Here is a 15,944-nt window from a genome sequence, read left to right on the forward strand (position 1 = left end):
CTCTTATCCAGAGCGACTTACAGTAAGTACAGGGACATTCTCCCCGAGGCAAGTAGGGTGAAGTGCCTTGCCCAAGGACACAACGTCATGTGCACCGACCGGGAATCGAACTGGCAACCTTCAGATTACTAGCCCAACTCCCTCACCGCTCAGCCACCTGACTCCCAAGCCTGTACTCGCCGCTCTGTCACTAACTGTCTAAGACAAATGTCCTCGCCATTGTTGCCAACTCTAACTTCCTGGGCCCGTATTTCTAAATAATTTTTGTGCAAAAAGTGGCTCCTAGCAGCCAAATTCTAAGAAAATTCTCAGAGGCATGACGTTTTCTTAGAATTTCCCCTAAAAGTGACACGACAATCCCAGTTAATATGAAAGCTATTCCTCAAGAGTCCTAGCGCTTAAAAGGGCTCCTAAGGCGAGATCTGCTAAGAGCAGGGAAGAGGACTTTTAGTGGCTTAGGAGTTACCCCAAATAGCTGCACAAAATGGCCAACAGAGGAGGCAGGAGAGATGTCCTGCAAACACTGGATGACAGGGAATTATTGAGACGCTACAGATTGGATCGTGCAGGAATCATGTTTGTGGTGGATCTCCTTAGAGATGCAATTACTTCACCAACTCGATGCCACAACGCTATTACACCGGAGAAGAAAGTAATCACAACCCTGAGGTATTTGGCAACAGGGAAAATGCAACAATGCAGCAGTGATGACTTGGGGTCTGTCCCAATCCTCCGTCAGCAGAGTCATCACCCAAACACAGACAGCTTTGTCACAACCTAATATTGTGACACAATTTGTTTCATTCCCGCTGGATGCCCGCACTTTACACACACATAAAAGGGCATTTATGGACATTGCAGGATTCCCTGGCGTTGTGGGTGTAATTGATGGAACACATGTGAGAATAATTGCGCCATCAGAGGACGAGGCTGTCTTTGTTAACAGGAAGAATTTCCACAGCATCAATGTGCAAATTGTGTTCAATGCGGCCTGTAAGATCTTGGACATTGTGGCTAAATGGCCAGGCTCCACACATGATGCGAGAATGCTCTCCGAGAGTGGCATCAGACAGCTTTTTGAGAGACGCTATGTGCCAGCTAATTGCCACTTGTTAGGGGACAGTGGCTACCCATGCAAACCATGGCTCCTTACAACTTACCTCCAGCCACGCCAAGGGCCCCAACTAAACTATAACAGGTAAGCCAAACAATACAAAAATCATGGAAATGAAATGCAAGCAATATGTTAGAGCATCCAAGTAGTGCAATATTTCCATCAAATAATTAAAGGTCTGTAGGGCCCACAAGACAACAAGAGCGGTGGTGGAGCGTGGCATAGGCCAACTTAAGAGGCGCATTCGTGTTCTCCACGGAGAGGTGCGGCTGAGGCCTGAAAGAGTCAGCAAAGTCATCATAGCCTGTGCAATATTACACAATATTTGCAAGGTTAGACTGATTGCAGAACATCTGGAGGATGGCGATGAGGATGAGGATGGAGACAACGATGAGGATGGTGGTGAAGAAGATATTCACATTCCACAGGGGAACCTAGCCCAGAGTGGACTGCCTTACAGGGCAAACTTCACAAATTTACATTTCAGGCAAGCTGTAGCCCCATGTCATTTGAGAACTTGTGATGGTATTAAGAACTACCACAGTTTTACTGCACATCACCTGCAATTGTTAAATGCAAGACACAGAACACAATCTCTAAATGGTTTATTTTTTAGGTGTTCAATTTTAAGGCGGTAGTACTCCTCCTGAAGGGAAAGGACTTTTTTTTGTTGTTCAAACACATCAATTGTGAGTTACAATCTTTTCTCCTGCAGGGATGCTGCGGATGGGAATGGTGTTTGATCCGCCGGGCTACGCTTACGGAAAGAAAATATATATACCAATATATAATTTGAAATACATTTTAATATATTGTAATATATTATTTTCCATTACATTGACCAATATATAATGTATGGAAATACATGGGATAATATATTGATGATAAATATATTGCTAATATATTATAAACTCTAATATATATTCATGTAATATATTGCAATATATTGCAGAATACAGCAATGATTGCCATTTTCCATATATTGCAATATATGGAACATTAATATATAATATATGTGGTTATATATCCCAAAATATATGCAATTTATATCCCGCTTTATATGGGAACATGTATGGGTAATATATCTAAAGATATAGTGTCACATGTATGCTTCATATATGGTAGAATTTATTTTAAATATATGTAAAATGATATGGAAAGATATATTGTACAATGCATGTGTATATAAATGAGAACATGCCCATACAATGTACAGACATATATGGTGATATTTACATTTAGTCCTTTAGCAGACGATCTTATCCAGAGTGACTTACAGGTAAGTTACAGTAAGTACAGGGACATACCCCGAGGCAAGTAGGGTGAATTGCCTTGCCCAAGGAAACAGCTTCATTTTTGCGGTTCCGGGAATCGAACCGGCAACCTTCTGATTAATAGCCTGATTCCCCAACCACTCTGCCATCTAGAAGGTATTCTAAGAAGGTTGTCAACGGCAGTATTGCGAATGGAATCCCGATTCAAACAGTACCACCTGCTAACTGAAAATGTGCCCCCAAAAACATAAATACCGTAAGATTGACATTTATTTAGGAGGAAATGGCTAATTCAAAAGAAGTTTGCTGGAAGCGATCATTGTCATTATATATTTTAAATATTTGTCCATGTAATTTTACCTATATTTAAAATGTATTCCACAATATATTGAACACATATCTGTACATTTATTTCATGTATATCTTTCCATATAATTAGGATTCCCCCGTCAGGAATAGGCTTTAAGGTGACTTCCGCCTGAAGTACCCTGCAAAGTTTCACCTTAATATGTGAAAATATGACTGAATTTGAGCTGTTTGAGCTTGGACCAAATGTGACTATGATTGCCATAGGAGAAACGTCTTATTTTATTATTCAGTAACTGAACACTGCATAGTCTAGATCTTGTAATGGCTCAATTAGATGAGAGGTTGTGCTGGTAAAGGAAGGGTTCCAGGTTCAACTCCAGACATAGGCGTTGTTTTTTTTTTTTTTTACAAAACAGTTTATGGTTTTCTGGGTAATCCCGGTGTAACTATCTATTATGTAAATTTTACAATATTTTGCCATTTTGAAGGAGGAATTCCCCATTGCTGCTTGCAGCTATATTTTTTTTTCATATAATTCAAATATATTCTACCATATATTAAACATACATGTGACACTATATCTTTACATATATTACCAATAAATTTTCCCATATAAATCAGAATACATTATGGTAGTATTTATAGATATAAAATTGCATATATTTTGGGATATAAAAACACATATATTATATATTCATGTTGAATATGTTGCAATATATGGAAAACTGCAATCATTGCTGTATTCTGCAATATATTGCAATATATTCCATGAATATATATTATAGTTTATAATATATTAGTTATATATTTATCATCAATATATTATCCCATGAATTTCCGTACAATATAAATATTACATCCAATATATGGACATATATTGCCTTATATATCACATGATATTTTCCAATACACTGCAATATATTTTCCTTCTGTAAGGGTATCCTGAGTAGCAGCTGCAGATGGTTCAGGCGGTAATCTTGTCGGCAAACTTGATGGGCCCGGTTCTTGTGATGGCTCCATGCTACAGAAATACATAGGCCTAGTTTAATTATTGTTTTGATTAAATTAATTTAATACAATGAGCATGGATAACACATGAAATGGCTTCTGCAATGAATAAACACTGTTGATATGAATAACCCTGTGTCCTACCTTTGCTGCATTTCAAGGGCCTGCATCATTGACGTGTCAATGCCTGTTGGCAGCCCGGTGACACTGACCTCAGAGTGTCCCAGGACTTTAAAGACAGTGTCGGCCACCTGGGACAGCCGCTTTGCAGGTGGTCCACCCCCTAGAAAGAAACAGTCAATTAACACAGTACTTAGGTATGTAAATTAACTTTGCCAGCAGGAGCAAGTTGCCAGATTATGTGGTAGGCCATAGTATTTTGCTCACCTGTGAGTGAGGATTCCCGCTTGTGTGCTGCAATCTCATTTTTTGCCTTGGACTGCAGCACATACCACCTTTTCTCACAATCGTCGCCTGTCCGCACCACCAGGGGAAAAGAGGCATTGATTGTTTGGGATATTGTGTCCCAGGCGCGCCTCTTGCCTTGGCTAGTGACAGTTGGGCCAAATTTTCCTCGTAACATACCTTTATGTTCGTTCACCAACTGGGCCAGCAACAAACCTTGTTCCTCAGTCCACTTCGGCTTGCGATTCCTTTTTTTCTCAATTTTCTGTGTTTGTAGGATATTTGTTAACAAGCCTTCCTAAATAGACTAGCCAGCAATCACAGACATTGTTAAAAGCTGAGCTGTGTTACCCTCGTGAAGACCACACTGAGTTGTGACGTGGCAATTTCTACTTCATTAAGGACAGCCCCTTGAGATAGGCCATCTTGTTTTCAATGGGGTCCATATGGAAGTGAAAGTACAAAATATGCCAGCTAGGATATTAATATGAGCAAATAAGACACAAATAATTATTTGAACAGGGTGTAATGAGCTTAAGTTTTCACATATTTTTGATTCTAATGTTAGGCTATAACCCCTACAGTTTACTATTCATTTTCCAGATATTTTCTTGAATGTAAAATATAATTTACAATTATAGTCTGCATAAGATTAGAGTGTATAATTATGTTTATTGATTTGAGGGTACATCCTTTGCTCATTATCACCAAAAGTTCATTTTCATCAAACTTGTAGGATCAACCAATCACGGCTTTTGAAATGATGACTCATACCTAGCAACGGGGTCAACCACACCTCCTCACTAAGATAGGATTTTCCATCCATTCCTGGCTCAGAGTTAACTGAAAATGTTCTTGAATCACTTCTAAGCTAAAACTCCTGGCAAGGAATTTTTAGGTTAAGTTAGGAGCTCTCTGAGAGGATTCTCAGAATCTTTAAGGATACGGGCCCAGGGCCCTTCTTTGTCTCGGGAGAGAGCAGAATGCACTTCCTCCTCGTGTTTTCCAGTATGGTGTTTACCGGAGAATAGTTAGCTGCAGCTTTTAGCTGATTTAGCTAACAAAGCTCGCAACCTGGATCTTTCCTCTCTGATCCCAAAGCTATCCTTCTAGCAATTATAGCAGACATTGTTCAACAGACATCAGACTGGCAAATACAAACTAGAACCTTGTCTGCCTTCTGATTTTCTTCTCCTCTACCCATTTAGTCCCCTCTTCTCCTTGTGAGAAGTTCTGCTTCCTTTGTCTGCAATCTCTAGCATATTGTCCCACATAGCATCCTTCTGTTCTATTTCCCATATTTGTTCTCCCCCTGGCTCTTCCTCATCCTCTGACTGCGTTACTGTCAAAGGTCAAATAAATATAAACATGCCCATCTAATGAAAACACTGCTGTTCTGGTTTTTGCCTTCTTCTTTAGTTGGAAATGTTTTTCAGCATGACAAGCATATTCTTGAATTTCATTTGAACGGGAAGTACAATGACATACCATATGGTTAGGTAAAACCCCGCTAGTCTGAGGGAGGCAACTCTCAAAAAACGAAGTGGTTGTTCATAAGGGCTTTCATTCAACATAGCTGCTGATTGCTGCATGTCACTGAGGTTCACAAAGTGGCTCCCATTATCATAGATTGGAGGTTGATATGGGGGAACATCGGGTCTAGGTTCTCGATCTCGTCTAGGTTCTGGATCTCGTCTTGGTTCGTGCCTCGCATAACAATTACCCATGATTTAATTCACAATAGAATTGCGATATTTCCAATTATACAATTCACGTTGAATATTAATCCTTGTCAAGTTTATGTTTACTTAATTGGTCTTCTTACAGAACTTCTAAAATTACTAAACACTGTTACCCGGAACCCCAGCACCATTTCTTAGCAAATAATATGTCAGTGATTAGTCCTTGTCGACTTAACTGCACTTAGTCCTCATAGACCATGAATATTGACTAGTCTTGTTCTTACCTTGTCCATCGAAAGTTGTGCCACTGGTTTCAAGGATCTTGTCACATTTCCATCATCCCAGGGGAAACTGGCCTGAACGGCAATTTAGGCTGCCAGGTCTTTTTTGAGAGATCCAATCTCCCTCGTGCAATATTTCAGTTCCTGGTCTGGGATGATGAAAATGATGTAAAGATCCGGCATGAAGGACCAAGTTATTTGAAATATTAATCTTTATCAAGTATTGTACAGTCAGTATGTGAAGAAGTTAACAAAGTTTATTGCTTGCGGCCGGCAGCAAGGAGACAAAAGACCTAAACGCCATGGTGGTACAAAGTTGTCTGCTAGCATGTTGTGCTAGCTAAATCATTTAAACTAAACTGTTGTCCACAGTCATTGGTTCACACACAGGCATGCAACTGTCACATGGCTCTTCTTTCATTGGTTGTCTCCCTTGCATAGATCTTGCGCGCAGTGTATGTGTGTTCGTGTTTACGACTGGTTGAAACAAAATAGCAGAATCTTCGGTCCTGGAGTCGTAAAAGTTCCTTCTCAAGCAAATGGTCATCAGACCAGACCATCTCCTTTAAAACAAACAAACCCCAGCGTCTTCTAGTCTGTCAGTAACATATGCTCACCCTTCTCCCAGGGTAATAAGAAAAGCTTAGACTTAGTTTGGGGGGCTGTCTTTACTGCTGACATGGAATGTTGAACACAGTATCATTTTATACAGAATAAAATCTTTAACTTTTCTGACAGGTTTCCTCCTGTCGGAGGAATCCTAATAATACTAACAATAACAATGGGTTTCCTCCTTGCGGAGTAACCCTAATAATAGGAATACTAACAAAAACATTAGGTTTCCTCTTACCGGAAGAACCCTAATAATTAAGAATAACTTTATAATACAGAGACAAGCTATAAATGGTTGTATTACATTTGATTAAAATGGGTATTATACAAGTAAAAAAAATTAAAACAAAGATGACACAAAATACATATGGCATTGGATTTTATCACTATACTGTACAACAATAGCACATTTATATTAGATTTGAAAAACGACTACTTTGGGTACAGTACTGTATTATTTTTCACTAGGTATATAATAAGCATAGCCATTTTGTTAGCATCACAAATCCCAAACATAGTCAACAGTCCTAAAGGATGACATTCTGTATAGACGCATTACATCCACACAAACAAGCTGAGTAGCATAGGGCACAAATCTATTGCAGCAAGTCGGTTCAAATACACTGACTATAAAGACCTTACTTATGTCTCTGCTTTCTCTTATTTAAAATATAGGACAAAATGTACAATGTGAATGTAATGTATATACTGTTTATGGTCAACCATTTATTTTTCATAGGATATGGTGTTTCTGCACGGGTTCTATAGAAAAGACATGCAAGGCTTCATCAATTAGGTTTTATAAACAGCCTATCTGCAGGTCAATATCCTTATCTGAGACAGTAGAGAATTAATAATATGGGTAAAAGTTGAAGAGGCAAAGCAACAACATCTTCAGGTAACAAGTTCGCACTCAATGCCTGTTTGTTTCTTTTGTTGTGTCTTATATTTAAACTGGACATTTGAGCCGTATAAATGATTGGCCATCTTCTTAAAAACAAACTAAACAGTATAACTGACAAAATGAGAGAGAGAAACTAACTATAAATAATTCAAAAAATTTGATTATTTAAAAAATATACTACTACATTATAAACTGAATGAGTATTGCTTAGTTTCTTGCATCTCTCCTTAATGTACTCTAATGAGTGTGCCCACACACACACATGCAGAAATACAACAACTTGTAGTTGAAAATATTTGGGGAGTTTACAAATGCAAGACGTTAAAATTTGGAAGCAAACTTGGGTTACAGTATCTAGCTTTCAAACAAACTTTCAAAAAATATTCAATTATTTCTCATTTGGTAACTCGAAATATATTGTATTCAATATATTAAGACCCTGGGGTATATTCCAGAAAGCAGGTTCAACAAACTCAGAGCCCAGAACTCTGAGATGATTTACCCTAAGATGGGCAACTCAGACTTTTTGGTTCCAGAACAAGCTGATGATTTCATATTTGAATTATTTCAATCAACTCGGAGTACGTCCACTCAGAGTTAAGCGCGTGCATGAGGACTATAAAATAGTCACACATAGGTGTGGAGTGTTTTCAAGGCTGGATCCAGCACACCAAAAGGTTGTTTTTCCCCGTTTTTTCTTTGTTCTTTGTTGACAGTACCAAGTTGTGATGGTTACTGTATTATTTTCAAATCTAATTTACAGTATTTGTATAGCCCTTTTTATAAGCAATGTCACAGAGGGATTCACGTACGCCCATATATAACTGCCCCTCAGCCAAACTCAACCCTCAAGGAAGACAAGGAAAACCTCCCAGAAAAACTCACTAGAGGAGAAAAATGGAAGAAACCTTGGGAGGAGCAATTCAGTGGGCGATCCCCTCCTCCAGAGACAATTGGTGAAAGAGAGGTGCAGAACACAGGCTAAACATAGTCATACATCAGGGAAGTGTCAATTGGTGTTAAAACACCAAAATCCAGTGTTTCAAAATCCATTTTCTTTATTACTGCGTAAATGCATTTACTGTGTATACATAAACGGTAACACTTTAGAATAATGGTCCGTTGTTTATGAGTAGCTATGCAGGAAGTAACAGGCAGTTCTACATTAACACTGATTTTAATACTATTAACTAATATGGAACCAAGATTAACTAAGCAGTAAGTAATAGCGAATTTAGTAAAAAGGTAGTCCCTTGGTAGGTATTTGATTATTACTAAATAAATATATCCTCATTGAGACCTACTTGTGAACTATGACCAATTAAGAAAGAATAACCAATTAATTACTAATCACAAAAGTAATGTCTAAAAAGTGAACAATTGTTTTTTTTGTCTTAACATGGTCATAACATTTCAAAAGCTTTTGCCTGAAATCAGTTCTTTGTGGAAACCAGTTTATGAATATTAACGTTATAACACGTCCCTGTATGATAATGGGACATGTCCCCCCCCCCCAATATTTGATCATGCTGTATGATTATGGGACATGTCCTCCCCAATATTTGATCATACTGTATGATTATGCGGGCAATTTCGATGTGTCTGCTATTAGGTCTTTCTGCAGCTCAGAAAATATCAAATCACGGCCGGTCCATTTTCCAAATCTTGGCTTACCAAAACCTATTTGTCCTGAATCTCCTGTACCTCGCCACCAGGCTCCTGTTTGGTCATTGACAAAGTCACTGATCTGTAAATTTGCACTACTGCACTGTACTCCATTTAGGTTAGATTAGTTTATAGGGTTGTAACAGGTTTTTTTTTTTTTTTTTTTTTTTTTGTGTATTAGGGTTAGTATAGCGTACTATTTATTGTTATCTGTAATTTAGGAAGTTTTAGTGTTAGGGTTAGTATAGTCGTTTATTTATTGCTATCTGTATATTTAGGAAGTTCACTTATCTAAGCTCAGCATAGATGTAAATTTGTTCTGTGTACTTATATGTTATGTTATGCCAAGTGCTTGCGTTGTCTTGTCTTAAGAATTTCAGTGCCCAGTCTAACCTTGTGTTGCTCTGTGCACCTGACAAATAAAAGACTTGAACTTGAACTTGAACTTGAATCCATGTCATGTTTTCCATAAACCTATAGGCTACTGGTGCAACGTCAATGAGTGAGTTACGGTGCGAAATCATTTGGCAGTGGCACATTTTTATGGATGGTAAATATCCAGAATTTGGCTAACATACGACAACAACGACTAGGTGAATTTCACTAGAATTTCGAATTGTAGAATTAGTGCGAATTTCGATTGCAATACTATACAGTTTGTATGAGGGACTTTTTACAAGCTAGCCGAAAAGCTATAGCCTGGCTTTACAGCTAGCAACAACTGTAGCTGCGTTTTGGGCCATGTTCCTGTTCTCTGAATTGGGTTATCTAGCAAGTTATTTTACAGTCCTGCCATTTGTTTTTTCTTCCTTAATCATTTTTATTCCTTTGGAATAGCGTTGCTGTTGTATTTCGCAGTAGTAACCAATGCTAGACTCCTGAGTAGTGAATAGGCCTATACGTTGATTTGGGTTAGGGTTAGCCATGTACTTACTTATTACTTATTTAGCCATTATGTTTGACTCAGTTTATCATCACAGTTTGTTGTGTGTTGAATGTTTCATTCCAAAATACAGAATTTCTGTTTAAACGCTAGGTTTCATCATTGTGCAAAACAAAGAATGTTTAATTCAGATATATTTTGCAAAATGCTTTATTCTTGCATGCCCATGTGCATTTTTGCATTATGTAGGTTTTTCTTTTACGATTTCATGGAAATCTTCCAGTGCATATAATAAAAACAAATGCTATCCAATCACTGCAGTTGTTTTATGTTGTAGATCTTGTGAGGTGACATGTTAGTGAGGTGTTAACATGTTTTTCACTTTGAAATAATGGTCCAGATTACAGTTAGGCTACTGCGGGATGACAAGGTATCTGTTGAGTAATTAGTGAAGAGTTAACATGTTTGTCACTTTTAAATAATGGTCCACATCACAAGTAGTTACTGCTGGATTACAAGGTAACACTTGAGTAATTAGTGAGGAGTTAACATGTTTGTCACTTTGAAATAATGGTCCACATCACAAGTAGTTCCTGCAGGATGACAAGGTAACGCTTGAGTAATTAGTGAGGAGTTATCATGTTTTTCAATTTAAAATAATGGTCCACATCACAAGTAGTTCCTGCAGGATGACAAGGTAACGCTTGAGTAATTAGTGAGGAGTTTTACTGGTTTTCACAAGTAATAGGCCTATAATAAGTCTAATTTTATATTTGACACATACGGTACAGGCATACATTTCTGTGAGGCACTAGTGATATTCTAACAAACATTGTAATCTGGGAGATGTGGTTTTGCGCTTATCGCAACATAAATGCAGGATACAAATTGTTTTTGACAAGAGAAGATCAATGTTTATATTCATATCCTAAAGAGAAGTCCTCCTCAGGCGGCTACTGTAACATAAAGGTAGGTATTTGGAGTCCGAGACATTGAACTGACACTCAAGAGCTCATAATAGTAAACTAATCCAAACATGAGTGTCAGCATCACTTCCTAATTATAAAAAATGTTAAACAAATTATCGTTATTTACATTATACCATGTTTAAGTTTGAAATAAACAGAGAGCATTTGTCCATCCTTTGGTAAGAGTGGGCAAAATCTCAACATATTTGGGGGATATAATATTCATAAACTGGTTTCCAAAAAGAACCCATTTGAGGCACAAGCTTCTGAAAAGTTATGACCATGTTATGAGTAAAACAACCAAATTGTTCACTTTTTAGACATGTTACTTTTGTGATTAGTAATTAATTGGTTATTCTTTGTTAATTGGTCATTGTTCACAAGTAGTTCTCAAGAGGATACATTTATTTAGTAATAACCAAACACCTACCAAGGAACTACTTTTGTTGTAAATTAGCTATTACTTACTGCTTAGTTAATCTTGATTCCATATTAGTTAATAGTATAAAATTCGGTGTTGATGTAGAACTACATATGACTTCCTGCATAGCTACTTGTTAACGACGGACCATCATTCTAAAGTGTTACCACATAAACAAATTGGTCTTTCCATGTAACTACATGCCCTGGATGCTGCGTTCTAAATGTTTTGTGTTTGTGTCTAATGAGTTCTCCATAGCGTTTATATATTGATTAGCTGTGTTTATGAACTGAAAGCATTGTTTGATTTTGAGCACAAGTTAAATGGTTAGGGGGGACTGTTTGATTTTGTCAGAAGTCAGAGGTTTTGGAAATTGAGTCTGAAGATTTGGTTTTGTGTTTGCAGTTTTGAGAAAATGGGTGACTTTTTCAAGAAATGTGTCTTAGCAATTGTAATGTAATATATGCTTATTGTGAGTCTGAGCACATATTCCGGAAAAAAGCAACATGGCTCTAGCAGCGAAGAAGAGACAATTGGCGTGGGAGACAATTGTTGGCCAAGTCACTGCGTAAGTTGGGATGCAGTAGTCCATACATTGAACATTAACCACACTGTCCGTTAATATTACAGGTGAAAAAGTGGTGGAATAAAATATAATGTTTATGAGGTGCAATCCCTTGGGTGCATAGGGCATTTGGCAGCAGCTTAAAATGGCGGGGTGGCGCTGCTCTGCAGTTAAGGCATAACAGTTAAGGCATATTTTGCTTGTAGCCTACGTCACATTGGTTTTAGATTTGACAAGGCACAAAGTAAATATCAGTTAGTGCGTATTTGAATTTGTAGTAGCAGTAACCCCCAACAGAATGCTTTTCATCCCAAGATGATGATGATTATTTATGATGATGAATATGTCTGCTGCCATAGAGAGGGATGCAGAGAGGCCTATATGTATGGTAGCTACTGATAGTTATCTCCCCATGTACTATTATTGTACAACAATTCTTATGTGGAATTGTCAGTTTTAAATGTACACTTAAGTGATGGGAATAATAAATGGGAAAACTAATTGCATATTTTGATCCTGTTAAACAGAGCATGGTGGGGCATTGCCAGGAAGGGGGTCCATCAACCTTCACAGCACACACTGTAAGATTTTCAGTAATTTGCAGGTGATTTCTCCATGTAGAACTATAAAAGTTACATTACATTTACATTTAGTCATTTAGCAGACACTCTTATCCAGAGCGACTTACAGTAAGTACAGGGACATTTCCCCCGAGGCAAGTGCCCAAGGACACAACGTCATTTGGCACGGCGGGGAATCGATCCGGCAACCTTCTGATTACTAGCCCGACTCCCTCACCGCTCAGCTATCTGACTCCCACTCCTAGAAGTTAATGGCATCCTAATGTATTCCCATTTACTAGTTGTAAAAAACTGCCAAAAACTGACCAAGAGATGATGTACTTGGGATTGAAGCCTCCTTAAACTTCTGCCCCAAGTACATCATCTCTTGGTCAGTGGAACATCAGTTACAGGTGGGTAGATGGTCACAGGAGAATAATGTTAATTGTAGGAACATTATTTAAATACAAAAAACAGGAACGTTCACTTAGGTTTTCATCAGGGAATTAAATCACATCTAATCGCGGTCTTATAATCCTCTCCCGACCTAAGGCTAAGCAAATTTAATTGGGTTTGAGATCGATCAGCTGAACCAGGAAAGGACACCCCATATCTGCTTATCTAGTCAAACAGTTCTGTATAAATTAATATTGAATTAAAATCTAAATGTATCGTTTAGGGGTAAAGTGAACGCTGCTTCTTTAAAATTGTTTGCTGTAGTGCAGTAGCACGGGAGACGTGAGACATGATGTCATGTTTAACTTAAACCTAAGCTTTTGTGTTATGCACATATTGTTTGGTAACTAAAGATGAAATAAGGTTACATGTGTCACTAAAATGATAAGTATTAGTAGGTTATGTTTAAAAAACCTAAAAAGCTAAACTATTCCAAGTTTGACTTGTATTTAATTCTTGAAAGACTTTCCTTTCTGTTGTCTATCCAGTCAAGGTTTATAGGGATTGTAAGAAGTAATGCATCACATTACTTATTGAGTAATTAGATAACTTTTCAAACAGAGTAATTACAAAAGTATTTTAAATACAATATTGATGAAGTAATTAGTAATTAATTACTTTTTTGAAGTAACTTACCCAACACTGGTTTTCACTGAACCTGCTTTCTGGTATTACCCCCCTGATGTAATTGTACAAGTGGTAATATTGCCAAATGCCAAACCATGAAATGTTAAACATGAATTGTTGTCAAAAGCAAATGCATATTTTATTTTTATTTTATTTTTTTTGGGGGGGGGGTTGAATGATTTCTTGATTTAAAGACAATATTTTTATAGAGATAAGCCTGAGGTAATAAAAAAACAAAAACATTTACATTTGTGCAATTACAAAAACAACAATGGAGGGGTTTACAATTATGGTTCAACCATCTATTTTTACATATACCTAATACTCTCGGTAATTATGTTTCTCAATAAGCAACATTAAATTACAATTGAATTGTTCTGATTCCTGAGTTCATTTTATTTTTGTTACAAGCTTAGATTTTTCTTTTTGTGAATCCTAATTTGTGGCTAGTTAACCCTTTTCTTCTTTTGAGAGCTAGGACTAGCCCTTAAGAAAAAAAAGATTTCTCTCCCTTATTTTAAATAGTTCTGTATATATCATAAGACATCGTGTTAGCCCCCCATGGGAAGATCAACTTGCATGAATGTAGAGTTACAAGTCTGTGAGTTACAAATGGCTCAGAGCAATATATGATGTAACTTAAGTACACATTTCAGAAAATAAGCTACTATTCCACTAGAGAAGCATTATGTTTAGATCATACTTAGCCTACAGACTTCTACATAAATTAAGAGGTAGCCTTTTCCCAATCTCTCACTTGTATTAGACAGTTACCCCTTGGTATGGGAAGATAACATTTGGTATTTTAACTTTGTTGATACACTCAAAACAAATGCATGCTTATTCTTCCAACCAAGTCAACCTACACATGATATAGTTCCTTTTGAATTGGCATCGGGCCTGTATCGGAGTAAATAGGATACCTCTGACAATCAGAGAAATAGTGTGTGTCATGAAACAAAAAGTGTTTCTCTAATATAGTGTATATTTATTTTGTTCCCTTTCCCCTCAGAATGACTATTATACAGCCATTAGAGATACATAATTCATCAAAAAGTATGACAATTATTTTCCTGTTAGTTACTTTGTTGTGCTTTCATTCCTGTCTGAGAAGTTAGACTAGAGACAGGTGAATGGGTGTGAAGAAGTCTTGACTACCCAGCCTGACCTCACCCAAATGGGGTGTGATTAGGGCATAAAGATAGGATGTGTGCTTGCTTTTTATTAACCAAATGAGGAGAAAGAGGGTATTCTGGAAAACATAGTGGGATTGCAACAAACAATTCTGAATGACATTACAGAATGGCAAGAATAATGATGAAATTACAGTGACATCCTCATGCCATGCTGCTGGTTGGCGTGCTCTGTGTGCTGCCAATGCTGGCATTGGCACTACTGTTTTCAGATGGGGAGGGGTTGGTGTGGACTGGCTGTTGTTTGGTCAGAGAGCAGGGACACCCTAGAGATAGAGAGGGAGACAATGAAATGTGGAATCTATGCATAAAGGTGTAACAACATGTCCTAAGTGGATGCGACGGGACGCGAGTGACACAACTAAAAGCAGCCTGATTGCCTTGTTTTCTGTTGGAATGTCCTAACTGGACGCGAGCGACGCGATGCAGGACGTTTTGGCTGAACTTTTTGTTGGACGCCCTATTTCTATGTAATTTTTGTCGCTCACGTTGAAAGCTCATAGAAGCTTTCAAGCTTCAAGTCATGGTAACGTGGTTTGTGTAAAAGTGAATTTTACGGATTCAGTGTGGACAGAGAGCGTCCAATGCTACGCGACATCCAGTTAGGACACGGTGTAAATCCTCACACTTTTAACAGTTAAGCAATTTACAGTATTTCACAATCACTATGACAATTTTTTCAATACGTTTATCAAGTTTCCTTAACTCGTGACACAGTTGACACACACAACATCCGTCTGTGTTGGCTATACAATTAACCAATTTCTTGTTGCTTTGACAGAAAATGCATAGAGTAAACACAAATGTTAAATGCTTGAACTTCTTTTACACACAAGCTAAACCAAGACCAAAGCATGGAGAGATTTTTACTGCCCAATTTACCAATGCTTTCACACTGTTTGTGAGAACAGATAATGTTCAAAACCTAACTTATTTCAAAGTGAACAGCTGTTCATATTGTGAATTGAAACACAAACATATCCCCTGTATTTTATTCCATTGCTACTGAAAAACAGC

General features: G+C 37.6%; 2 protein-coding genes across 8 annotated transcripts in view; both read right to left on the minus strand.

The window, feature by feature from the left end:
• Positions 1-3,573: 3,573 nt before the first annotated feature.
• LOC124488082 (myb-related transcription factor, partner of profilin-like) lies at positions 3,574-8,487 on the minus strand. Of its 4 annotated transcripts, XM_047050562.1 has the most exons (5): positions 6,077-8,487; positions 4,291-4,375; positions 4,093-4,179; positions 3,850-3,988; positions 3,574-3,718 (listed from the first exon to the last, which is right to left on the minus strand). In XM_047050562.1, the coding sequence occupies exons 1-5, from the start codon at positions 6,083-6,085 to the stop codon at positions 3,580-3,582; spliced, it is 459 nt and encodes a 152-aa protein (XP_046906518.1). In that variant the 5' UTR covers positions 6,086-8,487; the 3' UTR covers positions 3,574-3,579. The 4 variants fall into 4 exon arrangements, 2 of the variants coding, with proteins under 2 accessions (XP_046906518.1, XP_046906517.1); XR_006958595.1 differs by adding an exon at positions 4,462-4,535 and having other exon boundaries at positions 3,850-4,375; XM_047050561.1 differs by having other exon boundaries at positions 4,093-4,375.
• Positions 8,488-13,867: 5,380 nt separating this feature from the next.
• eng (endoglin) overlaps positions 13,868-15,944 on the minus strand; it is a 124,367-nt gene continuing 122,290 nt past the window's right edge. For all 4 annotated transcript variants that reach the window (XM_047050549.1, XM_047050548.1, XM_047050550.1 and 1 more), the window contains one exon: positions 13,868-15,193. In XM_047050549.1, the coding sequence (XP_046906505.1) occupies positions 15,072-15,193 (122 nt within the window). In that variant the 3' untranslated portion in view covers positions 13,868-15,071. The remainder of the gene's footprint in view (positions 15,194-15,944) is intronic.

This window comes from Hypomesus transpacificus, unplaced genomic scaffold (genome assembly GCF_021917145.1).
Source record: "Hypomesus transpacificus isolate Combined female unplaced genomic scaffold, fHypTra1 scaffold_122, whole genome shotgun sequence".
NCBI lineage: Eukaryota > Metazoa > Chordata > Actinopteri > Osmeriformes > Osmeridae > Hypomesus > Hypomesus transpacificus.

Bases quoted from the DNA above. Each gene is read 5' to 3' on its own strand.
- LOC124488082 (XM_047050561.1), bottom strand. The intron at 3,989-4,092 runs GTGAGCAAAATA...GTTTCTTTCTAG, and splicing joins GCGGGAATCCTCACTCACAG to GGGGTGGACCACCTGCAAAG. The intron at 3,719-3,849 runs GTAGGACACAGG...GTATTTCTGTAG, and splicing joins GCCCTTGAAATGCAGCAAAG to CATGGAGCCATCACAAGAAC.